This window comes from Nanorana parkeri, unplaced genomic scaffold (assembly GCF_000935625.1).
Source record: "Nanorana parkeri isolate BGI_ZX_2015 unplaced genomic scaffold, ASM93562v1 scaffold221, whole genome shotgun sequence".
Taxonomy (NCBI): Eukaryota; Metazoa; Chordata; class Amphibia; order Anura; family Dicroglossidae; genus Nanorana; species Nanorana parkeri.
The window spans coordinates 91,966-117,699 of record NW_017306489.1 but is presented as its reverse complement, the minus strand read 5'-3'; the positions used below and the strand labels follow the sequence as shown (position 1 = coordinate 117,699).

The 25,734-nt window shown below is 39.2% G+C and overlaps 1 protein-coding gene across 1 annotated transcript in view; it reads left to right on the top strand.

Moving 5' to 3' along the window:
• Positions 1 to 25,734, top strand: part of RYR1 (ryanodine receptor 1) — a 178,615-nt gene that overhangs the window by 133,065 nt on the left and 19,816 nt on the right. Inside the window, exons 74-92 of the mRNA XM_018555990.1 lie at positions 890 to 1,024; positions 1,908 to 2,020; positions 2,457 to 2,553; positions 3,842 to 3,948; positions 4,052 to 4,103; positions 4,908 to 4,979; positions 6,064 to 6,163; positions 6,281 to 6,360; positions 8,784 to 8,860; positions 9,312 to 9,385; positions 10,917 to 10,934; positions 12,803 to 12,883; positions 17,453 to 17,541; positions 17,638 to 17,766; positions 18,026 to 18,130; positions 20,241 to 20,270; positions 23,653 to 23,734; positions 24,695 to 24,830; positions 24,938 to 25,646. Of these exons, the coding sequence (XP_018411492.1) occupies positions 890 to 1,024; positions 1,908 to 2,020; positions 2,457 to 2,553; positions 3,842 to 3,948; positions 4,052 to 4,103; positions 4,908 to 4,979; positions 6,064 to 6,163; positions 6,281 to 6,360; positions 8,784 to 8,860; positions 9,312 to 9,385; positions 10,917 to 10,934; positions 12,803 to 12,883; positions 17,453 to 17,541; positions 17,638 to 17,766; positions 18,026 to 18,130; positions 20,241 to 20,270; positions 23,653 to 23,734; positions 24,695 to 24,830; positions 24,938 to 25,646 (2,286 nt within the window). The remainder of the gene's footprint in view (positions 1 to 889; positions 1,025 to 1,907; positions 2,021 to 2,456; positions 2,554 to 3,841; positions 3,949 to 4,051; positions 4,104 to 4,907; positions 4,980 to 6,063; positions 6,164 to 6,280; positions 6,361 to 8,783; positions 8,861 to 9,311; positions 9,386 to 10,916; positions 10,935 to 12,802; positions 12,884 to 17,452; positions 17,542 to 17,637; positions 17,767 to 18,025; positions 18,131 to 20,240; positions 20,271 to 23,652; positions 23,735 to 24,694; positions 24,831 to 24,937; positions 25,647 to 25,734) is intronic.

Sequence of the window (25,734 nt, the reverse complement as noted above, 5' to 3'; positions counted from 1 at the left end):
TCATATAGACCAGGGAATAGATGAGTCTCCTTTACAGAGACATCATCAACAATTAAAACCTGAAAGAAAGACCTAACCCTTCCCGACTCTATCCAATACACAAAGATTTGTCTGCTTTTGGACTTTAATCCAGGAAATCAGAGCCGGATCTTAGAGAATAGCTAGGGTTCCCAGCTGTAACCGTTATGCTCCTGCAGTAAACCAGGGTAGCACAGTTGGGGTCAAAGCTATGCACCTGTGTGTCCCTTCACAAAGAATGATATACTTTTAGAAGTTGGTGATTGATGGGGCAATGCCTGTACAAACAATGCACATTATGTAGCTTCTTTGTGCATATTACAATCTTTATCAATGTCGGTCAAAGGGATGGCGGGATCAAAGTTGCTGCCTTGCCTAGGGCCCCATTCTGCCTTTTGGTAAGGTCAGGAAGATAAATTGCCAGCTACCACACTGATGTGTTTGTTTTGCCTTCATCTTCTTTAAAGGTTGAATTATGAGGTTTGCAAAAAACACAGTTGACTGTGAATGAAATGCGGAGGTGTTGCTTAAAGGGCCGCAGCTAACGATTGTTTTCTCTCTCTCTCTCTCTCCCCCCCCCTTAACTAACTAACAAATAATGAGAATAGTTGCCAACTATTCTCATAATCTATTATTATCGATTTAATCGATTCGTTGTTGCAGCCCTAGCTGCTGGCTTCCATGTTTCTTCCCTGTACTAGGAATATGACAGCATGATTCAGGTTGCCTCCATATCCTGCCACCATGATAGAGTTAGTTTTAAGGGATGAGCTGACTTCATGAACCTTTTTTAAGATATAGGGAGGCTTCTTTCCTGTGCAGAAAGGACAACACTCTCTGTTCTGTATATTGATATCTATTCTCTGGTCAGGTGGAGAATTCCTCAATGCGTTGGCAGATGGCTTTGTACAATAAGATGTCAGGTAAAGCGGAAGACTGCAACAGCCCTGAGAAGATTGTGAAACGTGTACAGGAGGTCTCTGCTGTGCTATATCATCTGGAGCTGGTGAGTTTCTGTTTGGATTTGTAAATGTTCTGTTGAGCTAATTTAGTAAGGCAATGAAAAAATTATTGATGATGTAAAAAAGAGAAGTAAGCCATAGTAACCAGTCAGAATTAGGCTTATTCTAGTCAGGCCAGTGATTGATCACTTGTGATTAGACTCAAAGGGGTCTATTCACGAAGCTGCCGAAGGACCTAGCCGTAGCTTCGGCCGATTTCTCAGCCGATCCAGATGTTGGATCGGCTGAGTCGAACTCCTTCTGCACTTCAGGTTGGCCGAGAATGCTGAGCATGTTCAGCCGACCCGAAGCCACACGAAGCAAGCCGATGTACGGCTGATTTCAGCCGATGTACGGCTGAAATTAGCCGAACAGTGTTCGGCTCACTTCACTTCAGATCGTTCATTCACTCGGCTGCCCTCGTCAGCTTCGTGAATAGACCCCTTTGTGTTGAAGCACATTGCTCTTTGCCTTATTAAAGTTGCACTTCAGGCAAACAGGGAAATAAACAGTTGAAATACATATATGTGACCTGTTTTACCAGCCTACGGATTTGTATTTCTGGTAAGTCTGTCTTGTGCTCCAGATGCCACCTATCAGACAGAATAACCAGTTCCTGAACTTTCCAGCAAACTGTACTACATTTAAGGAATGCAACCAGGTCTTGGACCACCCCAGTCTGCAATCGGCTGTGGCATGTTATGAAGCTATGAGGTCATCTCTGTACTTTTCACTCCTGTAAGAGGTGTGGGTTCCAACAGCTTTTAATTATTTTTTTTGTAATGAATATATAACTGAATTAAATTTTTTTTAAATATTTGTCTATATAAGCATTACTTATTGGTTACATGCTCATCACATTCCATTTGCTCTCCTGTTCACCGCCAGACTGAACACCCCTTCAAGTCCAAGAAAGCAGTTTGGCATAAGCTTCTCTCCAAACAACGTCGGCGTGCCGTTGTGGCCTGTTTTCGGATGACACCACTGTACAACTTGCCCAGGTAGGTGCAAAAAAATATAATATGTATAATTAATGTCCAGAGTGACCTCTAAGCAGTTGCTGAGCGCATTTGCTAAACTTATAAACATTAAAACGCTAATATATAGCTTAAAGTGGACTTTGCACTTAAATGCAAGGCCCGCTTTCAATTACTGTAACATTCTGTCCAGTAATCCTATAGATGAATACAGCAGAACCTGTCCACCTTATTAAGCCAAAAATGGCAGACACTATAGCACAATAGACTGTACAAAGAGTGTTAAACCTCTCTAACTCCAGACAGGTGTGGAAATTGTCAGGTACTTTTTGTGTGTGGTATCTGTTTTGTATAAAATTGTCTTGTTTAAGTGTTTACCACTGCCCATATTTTACTCTTAGCTGTCTTGTGTATGGAAACTTTGATTTACAAGTTATTCGAATTTTGGTTTTCTTCCCAGGCACCGTGCATGTAACATGTTCCTGGAAGGTTATAAACACAACTGGATTATGACTGAGGAGCATGACTTTGAAGACAGGATGATTGATGACTTGGCGGTAAGTAACCAGCACAGACAGGAGTTAGGGGCTGATGTATAACACCGTCGCTCAGCGTATAGCTATGTAAATGACATTCGCAGCACATTACTGCCACTAGATGTAGCCGAGGAGCATAGGAATTATTTGCTGTGAAATTCGTTCGCACAGCTATATGCTGTGTGGTAGACATGTAAGCTGCAGAAAAATTCGGTTCGATTCGGATATTTCATTATTTCGGGATTCGAATCCAAAATTCAATTTGGTTCGGGTTTCGGATTCGGACGAAATCCAAAGTTTCGAATGAGCTTACAAATATTCGTTGCAAATACCACAGAAAACCATATACAGATATTAATACTAAAGCTGAATCTCCTAGACCCGAATGGCAGGATCTGGGAGCCATATTCATATATTACTAAAGCTGAGGCTCCCAGACCCGAATGGCATTCGGGAGCTTCCGAATGAAATTCGGAAATTCGGATCCTGATTGCCATTCGGGTCTAGGAGCCTCAGCTTTAGTATTATATGTATATACTATATATGGCTCCCATGTTGCCGTAACAAACATTTAGAACGAAATTCGGACGGGATCCGAAATTCGGAAACGGAAATTTGGATTCGGACACATTCGAATGCATTGGGATTCGGAAATTCGAATGTGTCCGAATTTCAGAAAATTAGTACGAATTTGGAACTAAACGAATCGCACATGTCTACTGTGTGGACGCATAATTCATTTGCCCCTTAAAGGTGTATGAAAACCCTTACAATGAACTTCTCTCATTTGCTCCCTTCTGATTTGCTAAATATACCCTCAAGCGTTTTTTTATAGCTGTTCAATAAGTGCGACAAAAAAACCTGTTGATTATGTCAGAAATTTCGAGATGTCCTGTGTCTTGTGCACAATTTCTGTGTTATCTCTAGGAGGCTAATCCTAGCCCTCTCAGTTCTTATCTTGGAACTACAGAATGATTAGCGTTTATGTTGTGGAGATGGGAGAAAGGGTTGGTCTGAGTAGTTTAGCAAAAGAAATGTAGGCTGGGCTGACACCACTCGAAAAAAATAAAATGCTGTGTGTTGTCAGCTCACAACCCGATTTGTGCATTTCTAGCAGATCAAATATTTTTCTGTACTGGCAGGGCCTGAGTATGCAAGTAGCAAATATGGATGCTCCCATTTAGGAACTTATTACACTTAAAAGAGAAGGATAGTAGACAACTTCTATTTATGCATTTATATATCATATACTCAGTTGGATTTGCACACATTTTAAAAACTTTACCTTCTTGTAAACCTAATTTCCCAGAAATCTGGCGAGAACGAAGAGGAAGAGGAGGAAGTAGAGGAGAAGAAACCAGACCCTCTACACCAACTCATCCTTCATTTCAGCAGAACAGCTCTGACAGAGAAAACGTGAGTGCACACGAACATAGTGAACCTTTAGCTCTGTGCGATATCGTTTATATGAAACTTTCCCCATTGAGAACTCACAATTACAAAATTATTTTCTCTGCAGTAAACTAGAAGAAGATTACTTGTATATGGCATATGCGGATATCATGGCAAAGGTAGGTTAGAAAATGCAATGTGCGGCATTGGCATATAAAAAAAATCAGTTATCTGCATTTGTAATTATAGGAATGGTATAATATTTTTATTTACTAGTGCGCTGTAAATGACCCAAATCCTTACCCAATTGTAAAATACTAGTCATAATTTGGTGCTTTTATCTTATATATGGCTTTATTTACTAATGATTTTAATTTTTTTATATGGGGGGCCTAAATTCTCTCTTAAAGTCCCCCGCCCTTCTGCCCTAACTTGTAGCGCATTGTGAAGATTGTATATACACACACACCTTACTGCTATGTAGAGATTTGCTCATGTACATTTACTGCAGCTGTCACTTATTGTGCTAGGAAGGGGTGATATCCATAAGCACAAATACTCACGTTTCTCAGGTTTCCACCACACTGTCCACCACACTGAGAGGTATTGATTGGGTCAATGCAGCCACATGACCCCTCCGGCTCCAGCCATGAATGAGCTTGATTAGCCACCGATAGTCTAAGCATGGTGTGCTTGCAAGTGAGCAAATTAAAACATAAAAAATAAAAGCAGGAACCCAAAGCAACCAAGTAGAACCCAGTCTGCTGAAGTCAGACAAGTATAAAATGAATTCTGATTGACAGTTATGCTAAAAACTTTGAATGAAGTATCTTCAAGAATAAACGCAGCTAGTGATGATACTAGTAACAAAGATTTGACCTAGATTAGATTTAGCAACTTTATTCAGCAGCTTTTTAGGATAAAGACATTAGTTCAGCATTGATTTATTAATTTAAATAGAAACACTGCTTTTCTCCACCCAGAGTTGCCATATGGAAGAAGAGGGGGAAGAAGCTCCAGAAGGTGAAGAAGAGGAGGCGGAACTCACATTTGAGGTATATTGTACTTTTGATGATTCCTTTTGTCTGCAATTCTTGTAGGGTCACTTTTCATTATATTCCTTCCATTCTGAAAAGTTACAAAAACTTTGCATTGTAGCTTGCTTCAGCCCTCATACTGGTTCTTTGTTATGCCTATTTTTGCCTATGTTCCCCCACAGTATTAGTTAGATGAGGCCTTCCATGTCAGTACTTCTTCACAAATGTATTTTATGGTGAATTTGGTAATCATTTCATTCAAAGCAAACCTAGAAACATATATATTTTTCACATTAACTATGTGAAAGCAAATTAATTTGTAAATGTAATTCTTCCAGGTATTTATTACCTCTCACATACATCACATTACTCCCCCCTGACAATGTAACCACAAACAAAAAACGTTCACTGACCTAGTGTGATGAAAGAAAATACATTTGTACTCCGAACTATACGCCTGTCGTCATCTGAAGTAATCAGTTGGAACATTCCTATGTGGCTCTTCTGGGGACTTGTTGATCTGCAAAGTGGTGGTGTCTTTGAGAGAGCCTCCAGTCAAGTAGTGCAGATGCCCTGATCATGTGCAGTAACCAGGCACCGTGTTTCATGGGTTTATTCCCCCTTTGTTAAGGCTTGAGTTAAGGAAAGGTCCACTTAAAGTGATCACTTGACCTCTCATCCAGGTAAAATTATCTTCCCCACAAACCCAAGAATGAGGTCAGAAACAGCCTTTTCTCCATCCCCAACACCTACTACCTAATCCACAATTCTAATATCACATCTTCTCCAGATCCAACCTTGACCCCTCATGGTAACTACTTCAACTTTCAATTTGTTTTACCTGTTTGGTGTTGTGAACATCCATGAACACTGAAACATTCTTTAAGCACAGAGAATGTCTTACCTTAGGGATCTTATAATTGCTGTGGATATCTCTTTGATCAGAATAATCCATAAAGTTTAACAATTTCTTTGGAGGAAGTGGCTGAATTTTGTAAATGCCCATCTCAAATGAATGGTAATTGTTACCAAATATACAAATAGCTCATTTATTAAACAATGTTAGTTTTCACAGTTAACTCTTCAATGGTTGTTGTTACAGGAGAAAGAAATGGAGAAACAGAAACTATTGTACCAGCAGTCTCGTCTCCATAACCGTGGAGCGGCTGAGATGGTCTTGCAGATGATAAGCGCATGTAAAGGTGAGGGGTCACCTTAAGGCACCAAAATAAAGCTGGCTGGCTAGGCAATTGTTCTCAGATCAGATCTCTTACATGTTGTGCTCTATTCAAATGGTCCATTTTTATTTACTCTCTCAGGGGAACCAGGAGCTATGGTCTCCTCAACGCTCAAGCTAGGAATTTCCATCCTTAATGGAGGAAATGCTGAGGTCCAGCAGGTAAGAAAAGTTCAGCCGATGATGATTTTATAACAAATAAAGGAAACTTATAATGAGGAACTGTGGGAGCTGCAATTGCTGACTTCTGCTTGCGAAAATACAATCATCCATTGGCTTCATTACTTTCTGAGCCATTGACTTAGATATGCAGATAAGAAATTTTGACTTAATTTTTATTTTCCTGATCTTCAAGCTTGTTTAAGGTCATTGACATAAATGACAGAAACCAGAAACAGTCAGCCAGTTAGCTCGAGTAGCACAAATCGCTGTGCTAATAAGGATACAACGTTGTTTCCTTTATGATGTTTATTATGTTCAATACTATTTGTTCTTTTAACCAGGTAAATTTGAAATATTGCATATGAGTATTTCATATTTTCCTTTGCAGCCATTAGGTGAAGCTGTTGGCACCTATTTACAGAATCTCAAGGTTAACTTATTTGATTTGCTGAAAAACGTGTTTTTTATAGAGCTGTACAGCTGGAGCTCAAATTAAACACACATATGAATGATTTAGAGCAGAGGCTGTGCTCAGCTTGTGCAGAGTATCAATTGATAGAGACTGTCAGAAGGGGAGCAAAATCTAGAATACACTGCAGGTTTCCTTCATAGTTCTAGCCAAAGGATGATCCCTTTGAAGGCTTCTTACACAGGTATTTTGTTTGATCACATATAGACATGTAAGTTTATTTTGTTCTGAATTAAAATTCTAACAAATTCCTTTAAATTCGGACATACGGATGCATCCAAATTCGAACAAATGCCAATTTGTTTTTCAGAATTTCAACATTTCCAATTCTAATGACCAAAATGGACAAACATGACCAGTACAGACTAAGATGACCAGCCCAGAACTAAAATGACCAGTATAGACTAGGATGACCAGTAAGCGCTAAAATTACCAGTAGGGACTAAAATGACCAGTACGGGCTAAGATGACCAGTGCAGAATAAGATGACCAGTATGGACAAAAATTACCAGTACGGACTAATATGACCAGTACAGACTAAGATAAGCAGTATGGACTACGATGACCAGTATGTAATAAAATGACCAGTGTGGACTAAGATAACCAGTATGGAATAAGATGACCAGTACGGACTAAAATGACCAGTACGGACTAAAATGACCAGTACAGACTCAGATAACCAGTATAGAATAAGATGACCAGTACGGACTACAATGACCAGTATGGACTAAGATAGCCAGTATGGAATAAGATGACCACTACGGACTAAGATGACCAGTACGGACTAAGATGACCAGTATGGACTAAGATGACCAGTACAGACTAAGATGACCAGTACAGACTAAGGCCCCATTCACACTGCGCGATTCCCAAATCGCGCGTTTGTCGCGCGATTTGCATTCTGCGCGATTTGTTGCGCGATATCGCGCAAATGCTTGCATTGAGCAAGCTAGAATCGCGGCAAAATCGGCTCCAAAAAGGGTCCTGCTGTAGCGACGCACGACCCCCGACAGCAGGACCCTTTGCCCCATTGCCAAGCATTGGAGAGCGATATCGCACGGTAAATAGCCGCGATATCGCGGGAATTAACGCGCGATAAATCGCTCAGTGTGAACAGGGCCTTAGATGACCAGTACAGACTAAGATGACCAGTACAGACTAAGATGACCAGTACAGACTAAGATGACCAGTACTGACAAAGATGACCAGTACAGACAAAGATGACCAGTACAGACTAAGATGACCAGTAAGGGCTAAGATGACCAGTACGGGCTAAGAGGACTAGTACAGACTAAGATGACCAGTATAGAACTAAAATGACCAAACCCCATCCAAATTGATCCGAAATGAAAGCAAAAAATTAAAATTGATCTGAATAACGAACCAAATAAAATTTCGGAAAATTAGAATCAATCCAAAACTAAATGAAACTTTACATGCATAATCACATATTCCCTTTAAAGCACTCCACTTATCTTGTTGGGTCATCCCATGTAAAACAACACAGTTTAAAAAAATTGCAGAAAAATACTCACTTTGTACCCTGGCTTCCAGTAGGCGAGGGTGACACCAGTCCAGCTTTTTGTGGGATCCTGGCAAAGCAGAAGATTCCGCATCTTGTGAGAAGGTAGTGCTGGAGTATCTTCTTATGAGATTTGGCATCTTCAGCCTTCCCAGGAGAAGGCCCACTGGCATCATCGGTGCATACAGGAAGCTGCCAGGAGCGGAGGTGTGGGGTGAGTATTTAATGCATTCTGCTTTCCTCAATTAATAAAACTGGTGGGTTTTAGTGAGACGCCAAGCTCTATTTTACCCTAGCCAACAAGTGGCAAGGTCTACTCAGTCTTTATTTTATTTACTACAACTGCTTCAGAGGACGTTTCTCCATAAATGTGGTAAAGTATTAATTATGAATGTTAAGTTCCCCCTCGAGCACCTGTACATTTTTTTGCAGAAAATGCTGGATTATCTGAAGGACAAAAGGGAAGTTGGCTTTTTCCAGAGTGTGCAGGCCCTGTTGCAGACTTGCAGGTATGCTGTAAAGACTTACTTATGTGCAAAGTGCTGTAACCCATGGCACTCTTCAGTTCCACTCTCTGTGTTAAACAGGGCTTGCTAGATGTTGGTTGTAAGGGAAAGTATTTGCTGTTATTATTGCAGTGCTTATTAGGTGGGTAAACTGACAGAGTCTTTTTAAGGTAAAACGTTTTTGGATCAATTTTATTTTATTTATTTATTCAGTTCTTACATTACTACATTTTAAACCCCCGTGTTATGCCTGTTTTTTTTTTTTACTGTATATAACTATATATATATATGATCTTTGTTGCAGTAATAAACTTTTGATTTGCAAAGCACTATGGGTTGGCCAACAAAATGCTCAAAACTAGACTGTCCTTCGTAATATACCATATTTGCTTTTTATGCACTAATACACTGTATCACTGATACCTCTCAATCATTTTCCTTGTGTGTTGCACAGCGTCCTGGACCTGAATGCCTTTGAGCGCCAGAATAAGGCAGAGGGACTTGGCATGGTGACAGAAGATGGTACAAGTGAGTAATGCGTGCCATGAATCTGATGTTATAGATTCATTGGTACAATAACCTGATCTTACATTTTAAGTCAAGACAGTAATTCCAGCTCCAGGGGGTCTATCACGGGATAGCTAATTCTATCTATTCCATTCTATAGTAATTCTATCACGGGATAGCTTTTCATTTATTTAAGATTCAGGCCACTTATAATTTCATTTTGCGTGAATGCTGGAATGTTATGTGACCCACTCACTTCTTCTTTGTTTCATGGACCACAGGCAAGAGAACTATGTCCCTGAATATTAAGCTTTACCTCGCTGAAGCTGCCTTTTTCAAGGGTTTGCTTTCTATTGGCTGCAGAGGACAAGAAGCTTAGTGGAAAACATTAGAATGGAGTCTGTGAGAGATAAAGGAAGTCAGTGGGTGGTTTATATCTTCAGGCCTACTCTTGGATGAAATACCTACCGTAACTGTTTGACGCATTCCGTTATATTGCAGTTTTTAGTTATCACATGCCATTCTATACACTTAAATACACTGAAGAGTTGATGTAAACGATGTCACTATCTACATCAGCATTTCTAAACCTTTTCTCAGCCACGGCACCCTTTATAAGTAAATAAAATCCCCCCAGTCTAATATGTTAAATCTATGAACGCAAACAATTACATGCAGTCGCCCCTTTCACATCAAGAGTCCCCCTTTACATCAGGAGTCCCCTTCTTTCACATCACAGTCCCCCCTCTCACACTAGAAAACCCACTTCAAATCAGAAGCCCCCTTCACATCAGAGTTTCCCTCTTTCACATCAAAGGCATGACGTTGTGCGTAAATTTCAAGCCATCCCTGAGGAATCCAGAAGACACCCTAGGGTGTCACAGCACCCGGGTTAAAGAGAGGTTGATCTACATTATTATGAAAAATGCTTTAAATGCTTTAACTGTGTACTGTGGTTTAGGTATAATTATATGTTATTAGATTTACAGACAGTAGGTTTACATTGATTCATGAATATTCTTTTTTCAATATTGTTTTCTTTACCTAATGTATTCTAGGTTCTACTAAGTTATGAAACTATCTGCATTCCTTTTAGGATTTGTTGAACCGCACTCTGTGTAAAGTACATGATTTTTTATTTTTGTTTTTCATTAAATTAAGCTCAGTGAGGTCATTAGTAAGTTGCTGTTCTTTATTTAGCAGAAACAAAGTTGAATTTATGAGGTCATTAAGTTAGTTTTATTGAACTGTTACTTGTAACTTGATTTTCATGAATATCTGATTTGCATTTTCCCCAATCGACCCATCTTTTTCCTAATCCCATCACCTCTAAACCCCAAAAATAATATGATTTGTATTACAGTTGTACTGTATCTTTCTTTCTCTTTTCTGTTTTGTGAAGTGGGTGGGGAATGTTCTATTCTTGGCGCCATCCAATTAATGTGTTTGATATAATGATATTCACATTTTCCTTCCTGTTCCCTGACATATGGTTGTGCCCCCCTCCTTTTCCTGCCTGTCTCACTCATTCCCTGACCTACTTGGTACCCAGTCATCAACCGTGAACAGGGTAAATGTTCATTTAAACCTCACTCCACCAGTGCTTCTACTAACAGGTCACTGCCCCCCCCTCCTCCTTTCTGCCTCAGCTGGCCATGGCCACCACAAAGAGACCAAGAGTGTTATCATTTTATACATCATTGCTCTATTTTCAATTGGAGTTTTGTGGTAAGCCCCATCCAATGAGTATAAAAGCATTGGCCACTATCTCATGAAGGTCTCACCTTACAATTATCTCTGTATGACCTCTTTGCAGGATCTACAGAAGTAATAAGGTTTCTTTATACATCATAGCTAAGTGCTTTTTAAGAGTATCAAACTCTGCTATATACAGCTAGTCTCCAACACATGCAAAGGCAGTAATTACATTTTACACAATACTGGTAAGACTTCATCTGGCATATTTCTAATTGTCATGTGACTTTGTGATTTGTTTGCATAGTAGTGACCATTGTGAGACCTAACTGGAGATTGTAGCCATGGTCAGCTGAGCGAATTCCATCACCACTAATTCACTTGCACTCTGTTCCTCTTACTTTCCCAAATACTCATTTACCCCCTTCCTACCAAAGCCTCAGGTGTCAATGAATCAATCAGTAAATTATGGTGACCTTATAGAAAACTGAACCTTGAGTTCATCTCCTCAGTGGTGGTACCTGAGCTCGTGGACAGTAGTAATTACTTTTCGGTGCAATGGCATTCAGTTTCCCCTTTTTCTCTTTCTCTTCTCCTGGGTTAGAGAGGGTCATCAATGACCCTTAATACTATTGAGAAGTAGCATGTTGATGTCTTCTGAGAAGGCACAGCAAAATGCATTAAGGCATAATAATCTTGACAGGGTTGACAGGACCTAATTAATTATTGTAGGCAGTGTACTTTACAAATGCTTTTTGCACGGTGCCCTTTAAATACATCTTTGTTTATTGGTAAGCTGTAAATATATAACGGAGAGGTCAAGTGATTACTGCTGTTGCTGTACCCTTTAGGGAGATTTTACTTTATTTGTCCTAGTGACCATTGTCCCCAGAACTGAGTCAGAGAAATCCAACATTTTGAGATGAGAACCCTTGTCCTGGTGACAACTCTTTAAGAGGGGTTTTCCCTTTCTTTTAAAATATTTTCTCTTCCTTCCTGTTTTGTCTATAGGACAGGAAGTCAAGGGAGATCTCAGTAATGAGACACAAACAGCAAAAAACCCAGTCAGTGTTTCTATTATTTTCTAATCTATCCAAAATAAAAGACAAAATATTGGCTTTATAGATCAGTCATTATGTATCCTTTCTATGGATGTCTATCCTTGGTTCAGTTTTGATCACTTTATAATGAGGTCTAGCAGACTAGGAGAAAAGTCTATAGGAGTTATCCCTCTCTTCAACACCTTCTGGCGACCTAACCGCATGAGTTCAGTTTCTTCTGGTTTGTAGTGTGTTGAGTTTGGGAAAGAACTAACTTTTCTCTGAGTGATTCTCACATGGCTGGATAATAACCCACAAGCCTGCTACTGTTTTTTCTTCTTTTGTCTCTTTCGCTGTTTCTTTTTCTAAATTCCATCTGTATTTATCTTTGCATCTTCTCACTTTTTCTCTTTATCCTATACATTTTAGTGTTCCATCTTACATTCTTCGTTTTATCTTCTACTTCCATCCTTTTTCTATCTTCTTTTTCCTATTTATATCTCATGACTCGGTGTCCCACCACATCAGCTGGTGTATTGTGTTCACGCTTTCCTCTCTTTTCTCTTTCTCCAACCATTTTTTTCCCACCTCTTTCCAGATTTTGCTTCTCATGTATTATGTTCTGCGCCTGTCTTTACTGTTACATTACATTATGTGTGTCCCGTCTCTAATTTTCGCCTTTTTCTATGATCAACAACTCCAGGAGAGAAGGTGATGGCGGACGACCAGTTTACTCAGGATCTGTTCCGCTTTCTTCAGCTGCTTTGTGAGGGGCACAATAATGGTATGATATAGAGAGGTTTATTCAAGCATGCGTGTTCTATAGGATTGTTGTAAAATTGAGTTTAACTCAGATTTTGGAAGTGGCTTAAAGAATACCTAGCAGTAGACATGTGCACTGCCAAAAAATGTGTTTAGTTTCGTTTCGTTTTAAATTCGGATTTGTGTTATTTCGTTTTTCGGGATTCGGGTGTGAAAGTCAATTCGGATTCGGATTCGGAATTCGGATTCGGACGAAATTCGTTAGCGGTAGGTCGTTTGAACGTTCGTTTCGTTTCTTATTCGTTTCGTTCATTCGTTCGTTCATTTGCAGCAAAGTGACATTTGAGGGGGAAAAATATTTTTCTCCTTCTCTAATGTCACTTTGCTCCAAACGAACGAAACGAATAAGAAACGAAAACGAAACAAACGTTCGAACGAACTACCGCTACCGAATTTCGTAAACGGAAATTTGGATTCGTTTGCATTCGTTATATATGTAATTCGGAATTCAGATACATCCGAATGTCCGAATTTCCGAAAATTCGTCCGCATTTCGATTCGGAACGAAACGAATCGCACATGTCTTCCTAGCAGTACATTTACAAGTCTAGATGGCGTGATTACCGATATGTTGCAATATATATATATATATAATTTAAAACACATTCCTTGAGATCCAGTCAAGTGACCATGTAAAGAAAAAGATCATTGTGGTAGAATTATGTAATCAGTTTATTGCAGGCTGGAGGAACCATTTCCTTAGTCTACCGTCCCTCAAGCACAGGGACTGTCGTAACAGTGTTACTTTCTAGAGTGAGATGCCAGGAAAAGTGTGAGATAACTTATCTATTGGCCACCATCTTTTTTAAGGAACTAAATGCTGACCCTGGATGATTTCTGAGCATTGTTAGGGGGAGTATTGCCATCAGTATTACTTAATTTTTAGTATAAAACAATAATATCCTGCGTCAAATGTGTTAAGCTGCAACATGTAAATGCCTCCACCTATTAATACAAATAAATATAAAATAGTGTCGCCCTATATAACAATGTCTTCAATCTAAATAGCACTTACTTCAACAAGTTATAGTGATATATATACTGTAAGTGTAACACCCTTTTAAAACCACACCATGGGAACACATCTGCATCATAAGCACCAAAAAAGCCATCTTGATAGATTGGTTGACGTCCACTCCAACATCACTACTTAGGTTTAAGTCGGTGCTACACCGGCTCATGTTGCTCGACAAATTAGATACAAAATTCAATTTGCAACGCACCAAAACATTCTTCGATACCTGGTCTGCCTATTTGATCTCTGAATTAACTACAGAGCAATTGCGTGACGTAATGATTATTTTCCAATACTCCACGTGGTTTCTCACTGCCAAACTCTCTAACACACTTGGCGATCTAGATGTACTTTAGAAGCCTCTTATTCATTCATACACATTTAACCCCAGGATTATACTTCCCTAATTATCCATCTTTATCTCTTTTTCTTTATTCTCGTTCAGCACCTTAAGATTGCAGCTCTGAATCGCTCTACTAATACCCAACAACTTCTCTTTTTCATATATTACATGGATCATATGTCGTTAAGGCTATTCAAATTTACATTAACAAATGTCATCCCAGTTATTTTTGAGTTTTGAAGTTTTTACTCTCTGTGTACTTCATTATATGATGGTATCTCTTATGTTTGCATGAATGTGCACTGTTGAAATTTAACTGTGGATGTTTCCACAACTCATTTTGTCATACAAAAGTCTGTACATTATGCAATATTGAAGCCTGATAATTGTACTGTACTTACTTTGCAATAAAAAATTAACATGCAAAAAAAAAAAAACCACATCATCTGTTGTTCTGTTGTACTGTGATTTTACACCGTGCTTTTCTATAATAACATAAATCCTATTTTTCATACAAAATACTAACAATCATCCAATATTTCCACAAATAAAAATAATTTACCAAGTATAATTCCTAATATATATCAAAAAATGTTGCAATTTCCAAATAATAGCAAGTCAATGTCCAGTTTTATACTACTACAATTCCTAGTGCTGTCAGACCACAGGTAATGATGAGTCAGGCTCTTAATCCTCCACCCGAAAAATGCTCCTACACACAGTGTCGCCTCTCACCTTGTAATTAGACCTCTAATGGGTCTAGACCAACGATCCCCTTATTCTTCCAGGGTAAGGATACCCTTAAATGATCTCCTTCCTTCTCGTACCCTCTGTTACTGCACCTCGCTTCAGCTGCGATAATCCCTCACCATTTGCGATGCACGCAAACATATGGAAGCAAAACAAGAACCATAGTGCACATCTTTTTGATAAAGCTAAATAAACTTTATGAGTCCAGAGTAAAAATGCGATATCCAAACAGTAAGGAATAGTTATGGTTCCTTACTTTCAAAACGCCACAGCTCCTGTTCATAGCAAAGATTGCATCAAATGACTCCACCCTTGGTACAACAGATGATGTGGTTTTGAAAGGGTGTTATACTTATATATATCACTATAACTTGTTGAAGTGCTATTTAGATTGAAGACATTGTTATATATCGAGACAATATTTTATATTTTATTTTTAGGTCATAAATACTTACAGTTATTAACATGATTACATACTATTTGGCATGCATACCCTTAACATGAAAACACGTCTCTGAGTGTTAGGTCTGCTTAAAGCAGAGCCAAAACCAATATAAGAGACACAAATTACACAAACTACTGTAGCTCTGCAATCATTATTACATCATTATATGTGTTTTTAAATACCAGCAGTGTAAGTACCTTAACTTGACTCAGCATCAGCCTCTTGCCATCCCTGTACAGCAGAGCTGAAATGATAACAGAAGAAGCAGTAAAATGAGCCAATCAGTTCATGTTCTGACAAGAAGAATACTGATAGAAAGAGAAAGCAGAGACTGGGCTGCCTCTCCTTTCACTGTCCATTCACAGGGTGGGGTGGGACGGGTCAGGGTGTATACTGTAGCAAAAGTTGTTTCTCTTGTTTTATCTTGTAATGCGTTGTTTGTTTGATTGTTTTTTTTTGGGGGGGGGAGGGTAACAGTTCTACTTTAAAGCCCAATCCCAATCAAAACATTTTTTTTGTAGAATATTTCTTTATTATTTTTTTCAATAAATACATTACACAGTATACACATACAAACATTATTGTTAGGAAACCACCATATAATGTTCCGCTAATATTAAACCCATTCTTCCCTTTAAAAGTCTCCACTAAAGCGAAGCAGAAAAAAAACACAAAACCGAAGTGAACAAAAAACACAAAAGCAATCTAAAACCCTCCCAACCCTATACCCAAAAGACAAGCCACTCTCCTCTCCGCCCCCACCAGTGTCTGTATGGCTGAGCCTCTTATTTTCTATACGCACATAGTAGCACTGTCAAATTTTATCCATGGGTTCCATGTCACAAGAAATTGTGGGTGCCTATCCTGTGATGGCGCTACTAACTCTTCTACCCTTCTCAAAACTTTAAAAAACGTTTTCTTTAACCCAATCTTTATTTGCGGAGTGTCTTGAGACCTCCAATATCTAGCTGTTACCATTCTTGCAGCAAATTAAAAAAAAAAACGGAATAGGTCTTTCTTGACTTTTTTAATTGGACCTTGTATAATAGTCAATAACGCAATCTCAGGTGTAAGAGGTCCCTGGACCTTAATAAGATGTACTCCTATCTTATAAACCATTTCCCAGAAAGGTTGGATCTCTTGGCAGGACCACCACATATAGTATGTAGCATAGTGCCTTTCTCTACTCCACATCTCCACATCCCAATCAAAACATTTTATTTTGTTTTAGATAGAGTCAGGGAAGGGTTAGAACCTTCCTCAGATTTGTATTGCTGTCTTTGCCCTTACTTATAGAATTAAGGTATATATCTCCAAAGAGGACACAGATAAGAACAAAAACATATATTTAGGAGAGTAGGGAGGGGTTAGAACATCTGTTCCATGTGTTTTATTCCTGTATGTCTTCTTGTTCAGGAAATAAAAGCTCCCCCATTTCTTGTTCTGATTTTACAGACATAGGATGTAAGGGACAATTTTCCAAATGGGGTCACAGACAATACTAAAAAGTAGGCAGACATCTTCCCAATGTCAAAAATCTGAATGAAAGCCCGGAGTTAGGCCTTTTCATATATCAGCAATACAATAACACTTTATGTTTCGAAGGCGCAACCTCTACAGGCCATGTGTAGAGTGACATAGGGACTTCTGCTACAGTTTTGCTAACCATTTGGTGGAGGTGGGTAGATGTGCAGGGATGCAGTTCTGTGCACAGCAGAGATCATTCAGATGCAGTTTTACCCAGGGGCATGGAGGTGATATCCTGCATATCAAAGAGGAGCATGAGAGTTAGTTCTGATGACATTGGACACTGGGGATTGACTAAATGGATTGTCCTTCTACACTACACTGGAAAGGTAGTGGCCAGAAGGGACCCTGCTATCTCAGGTTGTAAGAAGCTCTGCAAAGTCAGAAAGTGGCCCTGCCACATTATTTTTCCATTTGGCTGTTACTTATGTAGCATATTTTTCTTGTACAGATTTCCAGAACTACCTGCGTACACAGACCGGCAACACTACCACCATCAACATTATCATCTGCACAGTGGATTATCTACTGCGCCTGCAGGTAAGTTTCAACAGCAACATGTACATTACCTTTCAATGTATACATTATTCTTAATAAAGCCTACTCATTTTTATTTGTTATTATTATGAACCTCAGGAATCTATCAGCGATTTTTACTGGTATTACTCTGGAAAGGACATCATTGATGAGCAGGGCAAAAGGAACTTTTCCAAAGCCATGTCTGTAGCAAAGCAAGTGTTCAACAGTCTTACAGAGTATATTCAGGTAACATGACTTAAGGTGTTCACGGCCTTGCACTCCCAACACTGAAGTGCACCCATCCCCTTTGATCTGACTCTACAATGTGCATAGCTCTGTGCTGAGCAGGAACAGATCAAATGAATGGGGCAATCAGTGTTGGATATACTGCTTGCCCCAATTAATTTTGTTCTGCAAATGTACTTTACTGCAAATTGTACTGCAAATGTACTTTATTTTTAAATAGAGTGTTATTTCAAATGAAACACTATTTTCTATGCTCTAGGGTCCCTGCACAGGCAACCAGCAAAGTCTGGCCCACAGCCGTCTATGGGATGCAGTCGTGGGTTTCCTGCATGTCTTTGCTCATATGATGATGAAACTAGCCCAGGTATGTATTACTCCTGCTATTTATATTACAGCCTTCTCCCCCCCTCCCTAGATGGGGTATCATGGTTCTTTGCCTTCATCTCATAGAAATAACTCTGACGAAATATGTACCCATAAATATGTACTCATATCTGTTCTGCTGGTGTTTAATTAAAAATATAATTCAATAACTTATGATTTGAGGCCTAACTACATGGCGCTCCTTAAATGTAGCTTTATTTAAACAAGCAAGATATTATTATGTGAGTGAATGCTCCTTATTGTGGAGAGAAGATGAAGGAGTCTGTATATTAAATGTAAGAGTGTTGTTCTTTTTAGTAAAATAATGTAATAGGTAAATCTACCCCATCCTACAAAACCTAATTCACTAAGGATTTTAATGGACATCCGGTACAGCACCTTGAGGAAAGTTAAAGTGCCTGTGTTGCCCAAAGTAACCAATCAGGTGGGGGTTTTTTTTCGAATTTCTCACAAGAAAAATAAAAGCCGTCATCTGATTGCTTGCTGTGGGTGACGTAGACACCATCTTTGTCACTAGGCACAGACCTTTGTGCTCTAAACGTTCTATAATTGCTGAAAATGTCACCCCTGCACACAGCAGATACCCAGTGTGATTGTTTTGATTCATTCAGAACTCACCCTTTGAGGTTTTATGCATCCAGAGGAAGACCACATCTGTGAAATGGGATTACGAGTTGATTTATGTGAAGAAAAATTTTAGATTAAGTTTTATTTTTAAAAATGGATTTTACTCTTGATAGAGATTTCCCTGTCTTGCATCTTCCCTATCTTGCATCTTCCCTATCTGCAACAGGGCAGGGGGTAGTGGTCTAGATTTTTGGTATTACTGTCTCTTCTTGCAGCTATAATGGTGTTCCCATGAGCACTATTATATCTGCATGTATTGCCTTGTCCACCTCATTAATAAGGTCTTCCTGTGGCTTAGGAAGTAGGTGCAAGGAGTGAGAACACTTTTTTTGTAGCAACATAGGTACATCTGTTCTAAAAACTTGGAAATCCCTTTTCAGTTCATTTAGCATTGCAGCCAGTTCACCCTCTCACTAATTTACTTACATCCCTAAACTTTTTTTTATATATGTGAATTAGAGTGTTTTATGGTGCACACGCATTCAATTATAATTGGATATATTAGTATGTTTACTGTACATTATGGTATGTGTGCTCTTCAGAACGTTAAAGTGTATCTATACTCTAAACTTTTTTGTAGTGTTGGCTAGAATAGGAAATAGTTAAAATCACTGTCAAAGGAGGAGCACTGGACCCTTGAGTAGAGGGTTTGGTGGCGATGAGTCCTAGTTTTGTTCGAGGGTTTAGTTGGCTGCTTCCCATCTATATGGGGGCCTTACAGGTGGTCCTTGTAGAAATCTTCGAAGGTAAAAATGGCAGAAGCGCCAACCCAGCCAAGTCTAAACTTCTGTGGAACCACAGCCTTTTATGTCATGGAGACACAACAGAAAGTGAGAGGTTATTTCTCAGAAGGGAGTATAAATCCCTTCTTGGACAGCTGCCACCAGGTGTTTAGGCATCAAGATTTCCCTTCACTTCCCGTTCCGATGTCAATTGTAAGATGTTGGATTACCCAACACTTTCTGTCCCTGTGATAATGCTTATCAGGAGACATAGAGAGGGTGACTCTCCCCAGAGGGAACATAGCTAGAAATAGACCCCAGGGGAGGTTCCAACCCTTCTTTACTCCATTCAACACTTAAAAAAACGTTTTGGCTAGAAATACACTTTAATACTTATATGTGTGAATAACACGGGAGTACTTTCCACAGATGCATGTTCAAGGAATGTGAGTGCTGCCTGCATAGATAAGATTATAGTTGATCTGATGAGTGTGAATGTGTCCTCATTTCGCAGCATGGGATGGTCAGCCCTACGTGTGGATACTTGCTTTTACTCAGAGTGCAATCTTAGTTCTCTGTTATGTATGAAGACCTTTATTACAAATGTGTGTTGCCCATATCAGTAGGCACTCTTGAGTTACAGCTGAGGTTCATTCCCTTTGTAACTCAGTTTGGGTAGCAGTGTAATAAAGTTTGGTGTGGAGTGATTCTGAATAATACTTTTATTCTAATACATAACAGATGCCCCAAAATGGAGGACTACGAAATGGCGTAAGAATATTTCTCTGTGGCACGGCTGCATTTCCTTATAATGTCTGAGCTAGACGTGCTCCCTTCCCATCTCTGTGTCTGTCTCTTACTCCTTCTTTGTCTCTGTTCCCACACACTGATTCACTCTGTCCTTATGATTTCAATTAGTGGCTTTATATTCTTTCTCTCATAAAATTACAGTGTCAGTGTTTGAAACACGGATGTAGGCAGTGGTTTAAGTCTCAAGCCTTTCATAATTAATATTTGATCACTGTGCCGTGTTCTGTGTCTAGACTCTCAATATAACTATAAAGAGCTTACAGGACATTGATCAACTAGAAACCGCTTTGACACCAAAACCTAAGTGTTTTTTTCAACATCTTAAAAGTTCAGTCCACTCACACTAACAGGGTTATTCACAAAAGGGGTGAAGAGTTTGGAGAAGGCATGAGAAGTGAACAATCTAGGACAAAATGGTTGATTTGGAAAAATTATCTTATTCAACTCACTTTCAAGTTCAGCTGTTTTATCCTAGATTGTTCACTTCTCCTGCCTTCTACAAACTCTTCACCCTTTTGTGAATAACCATGTAAGATGTTGCTTATAGGTAGAGCAGGGTCATCATCTGCTTTTTTATATGTTATGGATACTTCAACAGTAAGAACTCCCTTCCGTAATTTACAACTCTTTTCCTGTCCATCTAGGAGTTTTGGTTGCTCCCACTTAGCTTGTCTGTTCCAGTAACTATATTCTCCATAATATAATATATAACATTTTAGGAAGGAGAGTGGGATGCCCTCCTAATGGGGACACAACAAGCAGACCAAGGAACACAATCTCACCAATAAAGTCCTCAACCGATATAAGAAACTGTAAGGCGTATAAACTCTTTTTGCAGAAAATGAGCACTGCTGGTAATTATGCATGAAACATCTTTGTGATGTAGGGACTAGGAAAGTCCTTCATGAAACCGATTACAAAAGTTTGGCTTTTCCTTGTCTTTCTGTCATGGGGAGCAACTTTTGAACAACTTTCTTAGTCAAAGGTCTTCACTCAGCTTATCTTTGGTCAATGAAATGAGCTCAAGAGCCATTCTCAAGCCATTATTTAGAAATGTAATGATTTTGTTGTGGTTGAAGCTTAGTCTAGGTCCTCTTGATTGCCACCAGAAAACATATTCCCATCCAGAATCCACTTCAGTGAGTTCAAAACATGGCCATTGGCTGTCAGATATAGAAACACTTTAAGGAAATCTGTGATTCTTACCAAGCAGTTTCGGCTTTATTATTCTTTAGAAAAATCAAGTAAGTGATGCAAATGTATGCGGTTACAGATATACGCCATTTAGAACATAAACAAGATTTGATGAAAGGGCACCCTCATTTTCAGTTTCCAGCAATATAATCCCTAGAACAAAGTGTTGGTAGAGTGTAATTGATTCAATTCTATTTCAATATAGGACTTTTTCTACGTTTCTCTCTTTGTCTTTCATACCTCTGCCATCCTCCTTAACTTTCATCCTCTTATTTCTCTCTCCTTCTCGAATTTCCCCTCTCATACCCATCTTCCCCTTTGTTTTGCCAGCAGCCGTGAGACAGTATGGAGTTGTGTGGGCATTGCCCTCTTTTTTGGGGGGTGATCTCATTGCTTTCCTTGTAAATTGGCTCTTTTTTACATTTGTCAGTCACAGGGGGGAGGAAGGAAGAGGAGAGACAGAGTATCCCAGTCATGTCAGAGGTTTGGGTGCCTATTAGTGAACTCCAGTCTCAGTATCTGCTCTGGTGTTTAACACTGGGTTGAGACTGTGGGGTGCAACCCAAATACATGTCTTGAGCACCTATGTGTTGGGGTATAATTAACACAGGTAAACATCTAAGGCCTATACAGAACATACTGGCATCTCATGCAGCCAGGGAATGAATGGGTCCCTTGCTGCTTAGTCACTGGATACCACATCTCTCTCCCTCTTTCTCCTCCCCCCTCATGGTATCTGTCTGTCTGTTCCTGCAGCATATTTTACTGTAGCACAATGTCTGGGGTGGAGAGGCAGGGAAAGAGAGGATACTTTAAACTGCCTTCCTCACCCCTCCGTTCTTAACCCTTTCATCGCTAGTGTGCGTTTCGTCTCTCGTATTCCTGCAGCTTCCCAGAGGTGGGGAAAACCTTACTTAACAGTTATAAATTAGCTTAGAATGCCCACTTTGACTACTAACTCTAAATAATCCTTTATGAGAGAAGATTGTAGACTTTTGCAAGTTAATGGGCATCTCATTGCCAGCATGAGATGGTTGATAGAGTCAGTTCTTGCTAATAGTAGTAGATTCCAAGTAGTTTACAACAAAGCAAAGCAGGTATCTGTTCTGGCATAAAGTGTTGCAGCACTTTCTATTACTGATAAAGAGCAAGGAATAGTTTTGGTATGTCAATTTAGAGAGAGGGTTCCTGTAATCCTTTTCATCCTGAGGTAGGAAGATGCAGATATCCAAAGGTTGTCCCGCCACAGTGAAGGAAGTAGACCCCCAAGAGAAACTGTTATTTTCTTCTGAATGGGTCAGGTAATAGGTTTACTTTCAATAAACCCAATAATATAAAAGACCAGTAATGTGCAATACATCATGGCAACCAATCAGCTTCTGTCATAGGGAGAATATTGAAAGCTTATTAGTTATCAACATATGTTACTGCCAAGCAACAAATAATTTAAATAGATGTTAGCAATTTCTGCACTTTATTTTTTCATAAACTATGACATACACTAGTGACTTCTACCAAACCAAAGAACTTGATCTTTTGGTTTCATTCTCACTGGAGGCGAGGCAACAATATTTTATATGGGCATAGCGAGTAAAGGTCGTAGTGTTTGAACAGTGTGTTTTTATTGCATTGCATACAAGGATCATTTCAAGAGTCGCTTCTACCCAGAGGTAAGATGGAGATCCATCATTGTAGTGGTACCTTTTGTATAACAAATCTGTGTTATTGACAATTATGCTATACCCCTTTATTTGATTTTATTACATTAATGCATATTTACAAACCTGCACAGTCACTGCCATGCTTTGCTATCATTGCCTGTTTAGTAGCCAAGAAGGGCATAGAGATGACATTGGGCCTGTTTAACACTCAAAAAATTGCTTCAGTCTCTATTACCTCTTAGCAACCAATCGTATTATGTTTTACATTCCTTCATAATATACATGCAAAATATGTCTATACTTGCTTCACGGATGTTTTAATTAAGCTCATACCCTGATACATCAAAATGATACACCTCAATGTCTGCTTGTTTCGAGTTATACTAGAAGCATTTAATCACTTCCAGTCTTCCCTGGAGGTTGAGACATGGCACATAAGAAAATTAGACTTGCTCACAGATTGGTGTGTTGCTGTGCCTTTCTTCCAGGACTCCAGTCAAATTGGGCTGCTGAAGGAATTGTTGGACCTGCAGAAGGACATGGTAGTCATGCTGCTCTCCCTTCTGGAAGGTGAATATGTTTCACTATTCTTTTACATTCATATGCATGTACTGCACATTGGACCAGGGTTTCATAGTACTGGCTACTAGAGCCAAGCACTAGAGGAGTAATGCTGATTAAACGCTCACAAGAAGTGTTTGCTTTCATGTCCTGCAGTAGCCATTTTGGATCAGACTTCCTGATTGGATGGTTGTGGAAGAGTTACTGTCAGCACTGAATAAAGCAACACTCTCGCATTGTACATGGAAGGTACATTTGGTAATTTATAAGAGCAGAGGTGGTATGGTACTTGGACACTACAATCATTATTATGATGGTATATGACTGACCAATAATTTGGAAACACTGCTCTGAACACTGCAGAGTCATCAAGAATGGGTGAACAGGGATAATGTCAAAAGACAATTCCTGAAAAGAATACTGATGAGCATATTTATTCTTTATCTCCTGGTTGAGCAACTGGATCTGTTTGGCAGGTCATGTGAACTGTGATGGAAACCTTCATGTACAGTATAATGAAGATATTTTCTAAATGACCATCCTTCATTGATCTCGCATCACAGATGATACATACTGAAATCAAAACTTGTTAGAAGTTATAATCATAAATAAATAAAATAAAAGGGTTTTGGCCAGAGCTGGACCCTCGCGATGAATGTGGGACACATTTATGACCCCTAAAATCTAGTAGGCTGAGGACTTAAGAAGTATTTATGAGGATAAATACATTGATGGTGGAACATTTCCCCACAAGATTGACAGAACTGGCATTGAGTAGATGTCAATGAGCCATATGACTACTTACCACCAAAGCCTTGAGAAATTAGATCTATTGGTTAAAACATCTGGGCTTACTATGGGTTATAGAAGCTGTGCAGGATGAATATCAATGGTATCTTCAAACCCTCAACCAAACACCCCGTGTAAAAGGTCACATATAACAGGAACATACTTTTTTATTTAATTTAGGTAATGTGGTCAATGGAACAATAGCTCGCCAAATGGTGGACATGCTTGTGGAGTCTTCAAGCAATGTAGAAATGATCCTTAAATTCTTCGATATGTTCCTCAAGCTTAAGGACATAGTGGCTTCTGATGCATTTAGGTACAGTACACCTGACAACTGCTGTTTTATTTTTCCATTCTTAAAGCAATCAAAGAGATAATGATTGGCATACTGATATTTATGATACACAATATTGTTTTTTGCAGAGATTATGTCACAGATCCTCGAGGTCTCATATCTAAAAAAGATTTCCAGAAAGCAATGGACAGTCAAAAGCAATACACAACGTCTGAGATCCAGTTCCTCCTATCCTGCTCAGAAGCTGATGAAAATGAAATGATCAACTTTGAAGAGTTTGCAGACCGCTTCCAAGAGCCAGCTAAAGACATTGGTTTCAATGTGGCAGTTCTACTAACCAACTTATCTGAGCATGTACCTCATGACATAAGGCTACATAACTTCCTGGAGCTAGCAGGTTGTATAATAAACTACTTCAAACCTTATCTAGGCAAAATTGAGATTATGGGAGCAGGCAAGAGGATAGAGCGCATCTACTTTGAGATCAGTGAGAGCAATAAAACACAATGGGAGATGCCTCAGGTTAAAGAGTCTAAACGTCAGTTCATTTTTGATGTGGTCAATGAAGGTGGTGAGTCGGAGAAGATGGAGCTCTTTGTCAACTTCTGCGAAGACACCATATTTGAGATGCAAATTGCTTCACAGATTTCAGAAACTGAAGAAGAAAAGGCAGATGATGATGATGAAGATGATGGAGGAGAAGGATCTGGAGAAGGGGAGGAGGCTGACAATGAGTCTTCTCCAGAAGCTTCATCGGCTTTTGTAGAATTTATGAACAATGTGATAAACTTCTTCAAGATGTTCACCTACAAGAACCTTAGAAGGCAGTATCGAAAGGTGATTAACAATTTACTGTGATTCCTGTGACTTATACAGTTTTCTTGAAAAATATACGGTTACATGAATTCAAAGAAGACAACAGCAT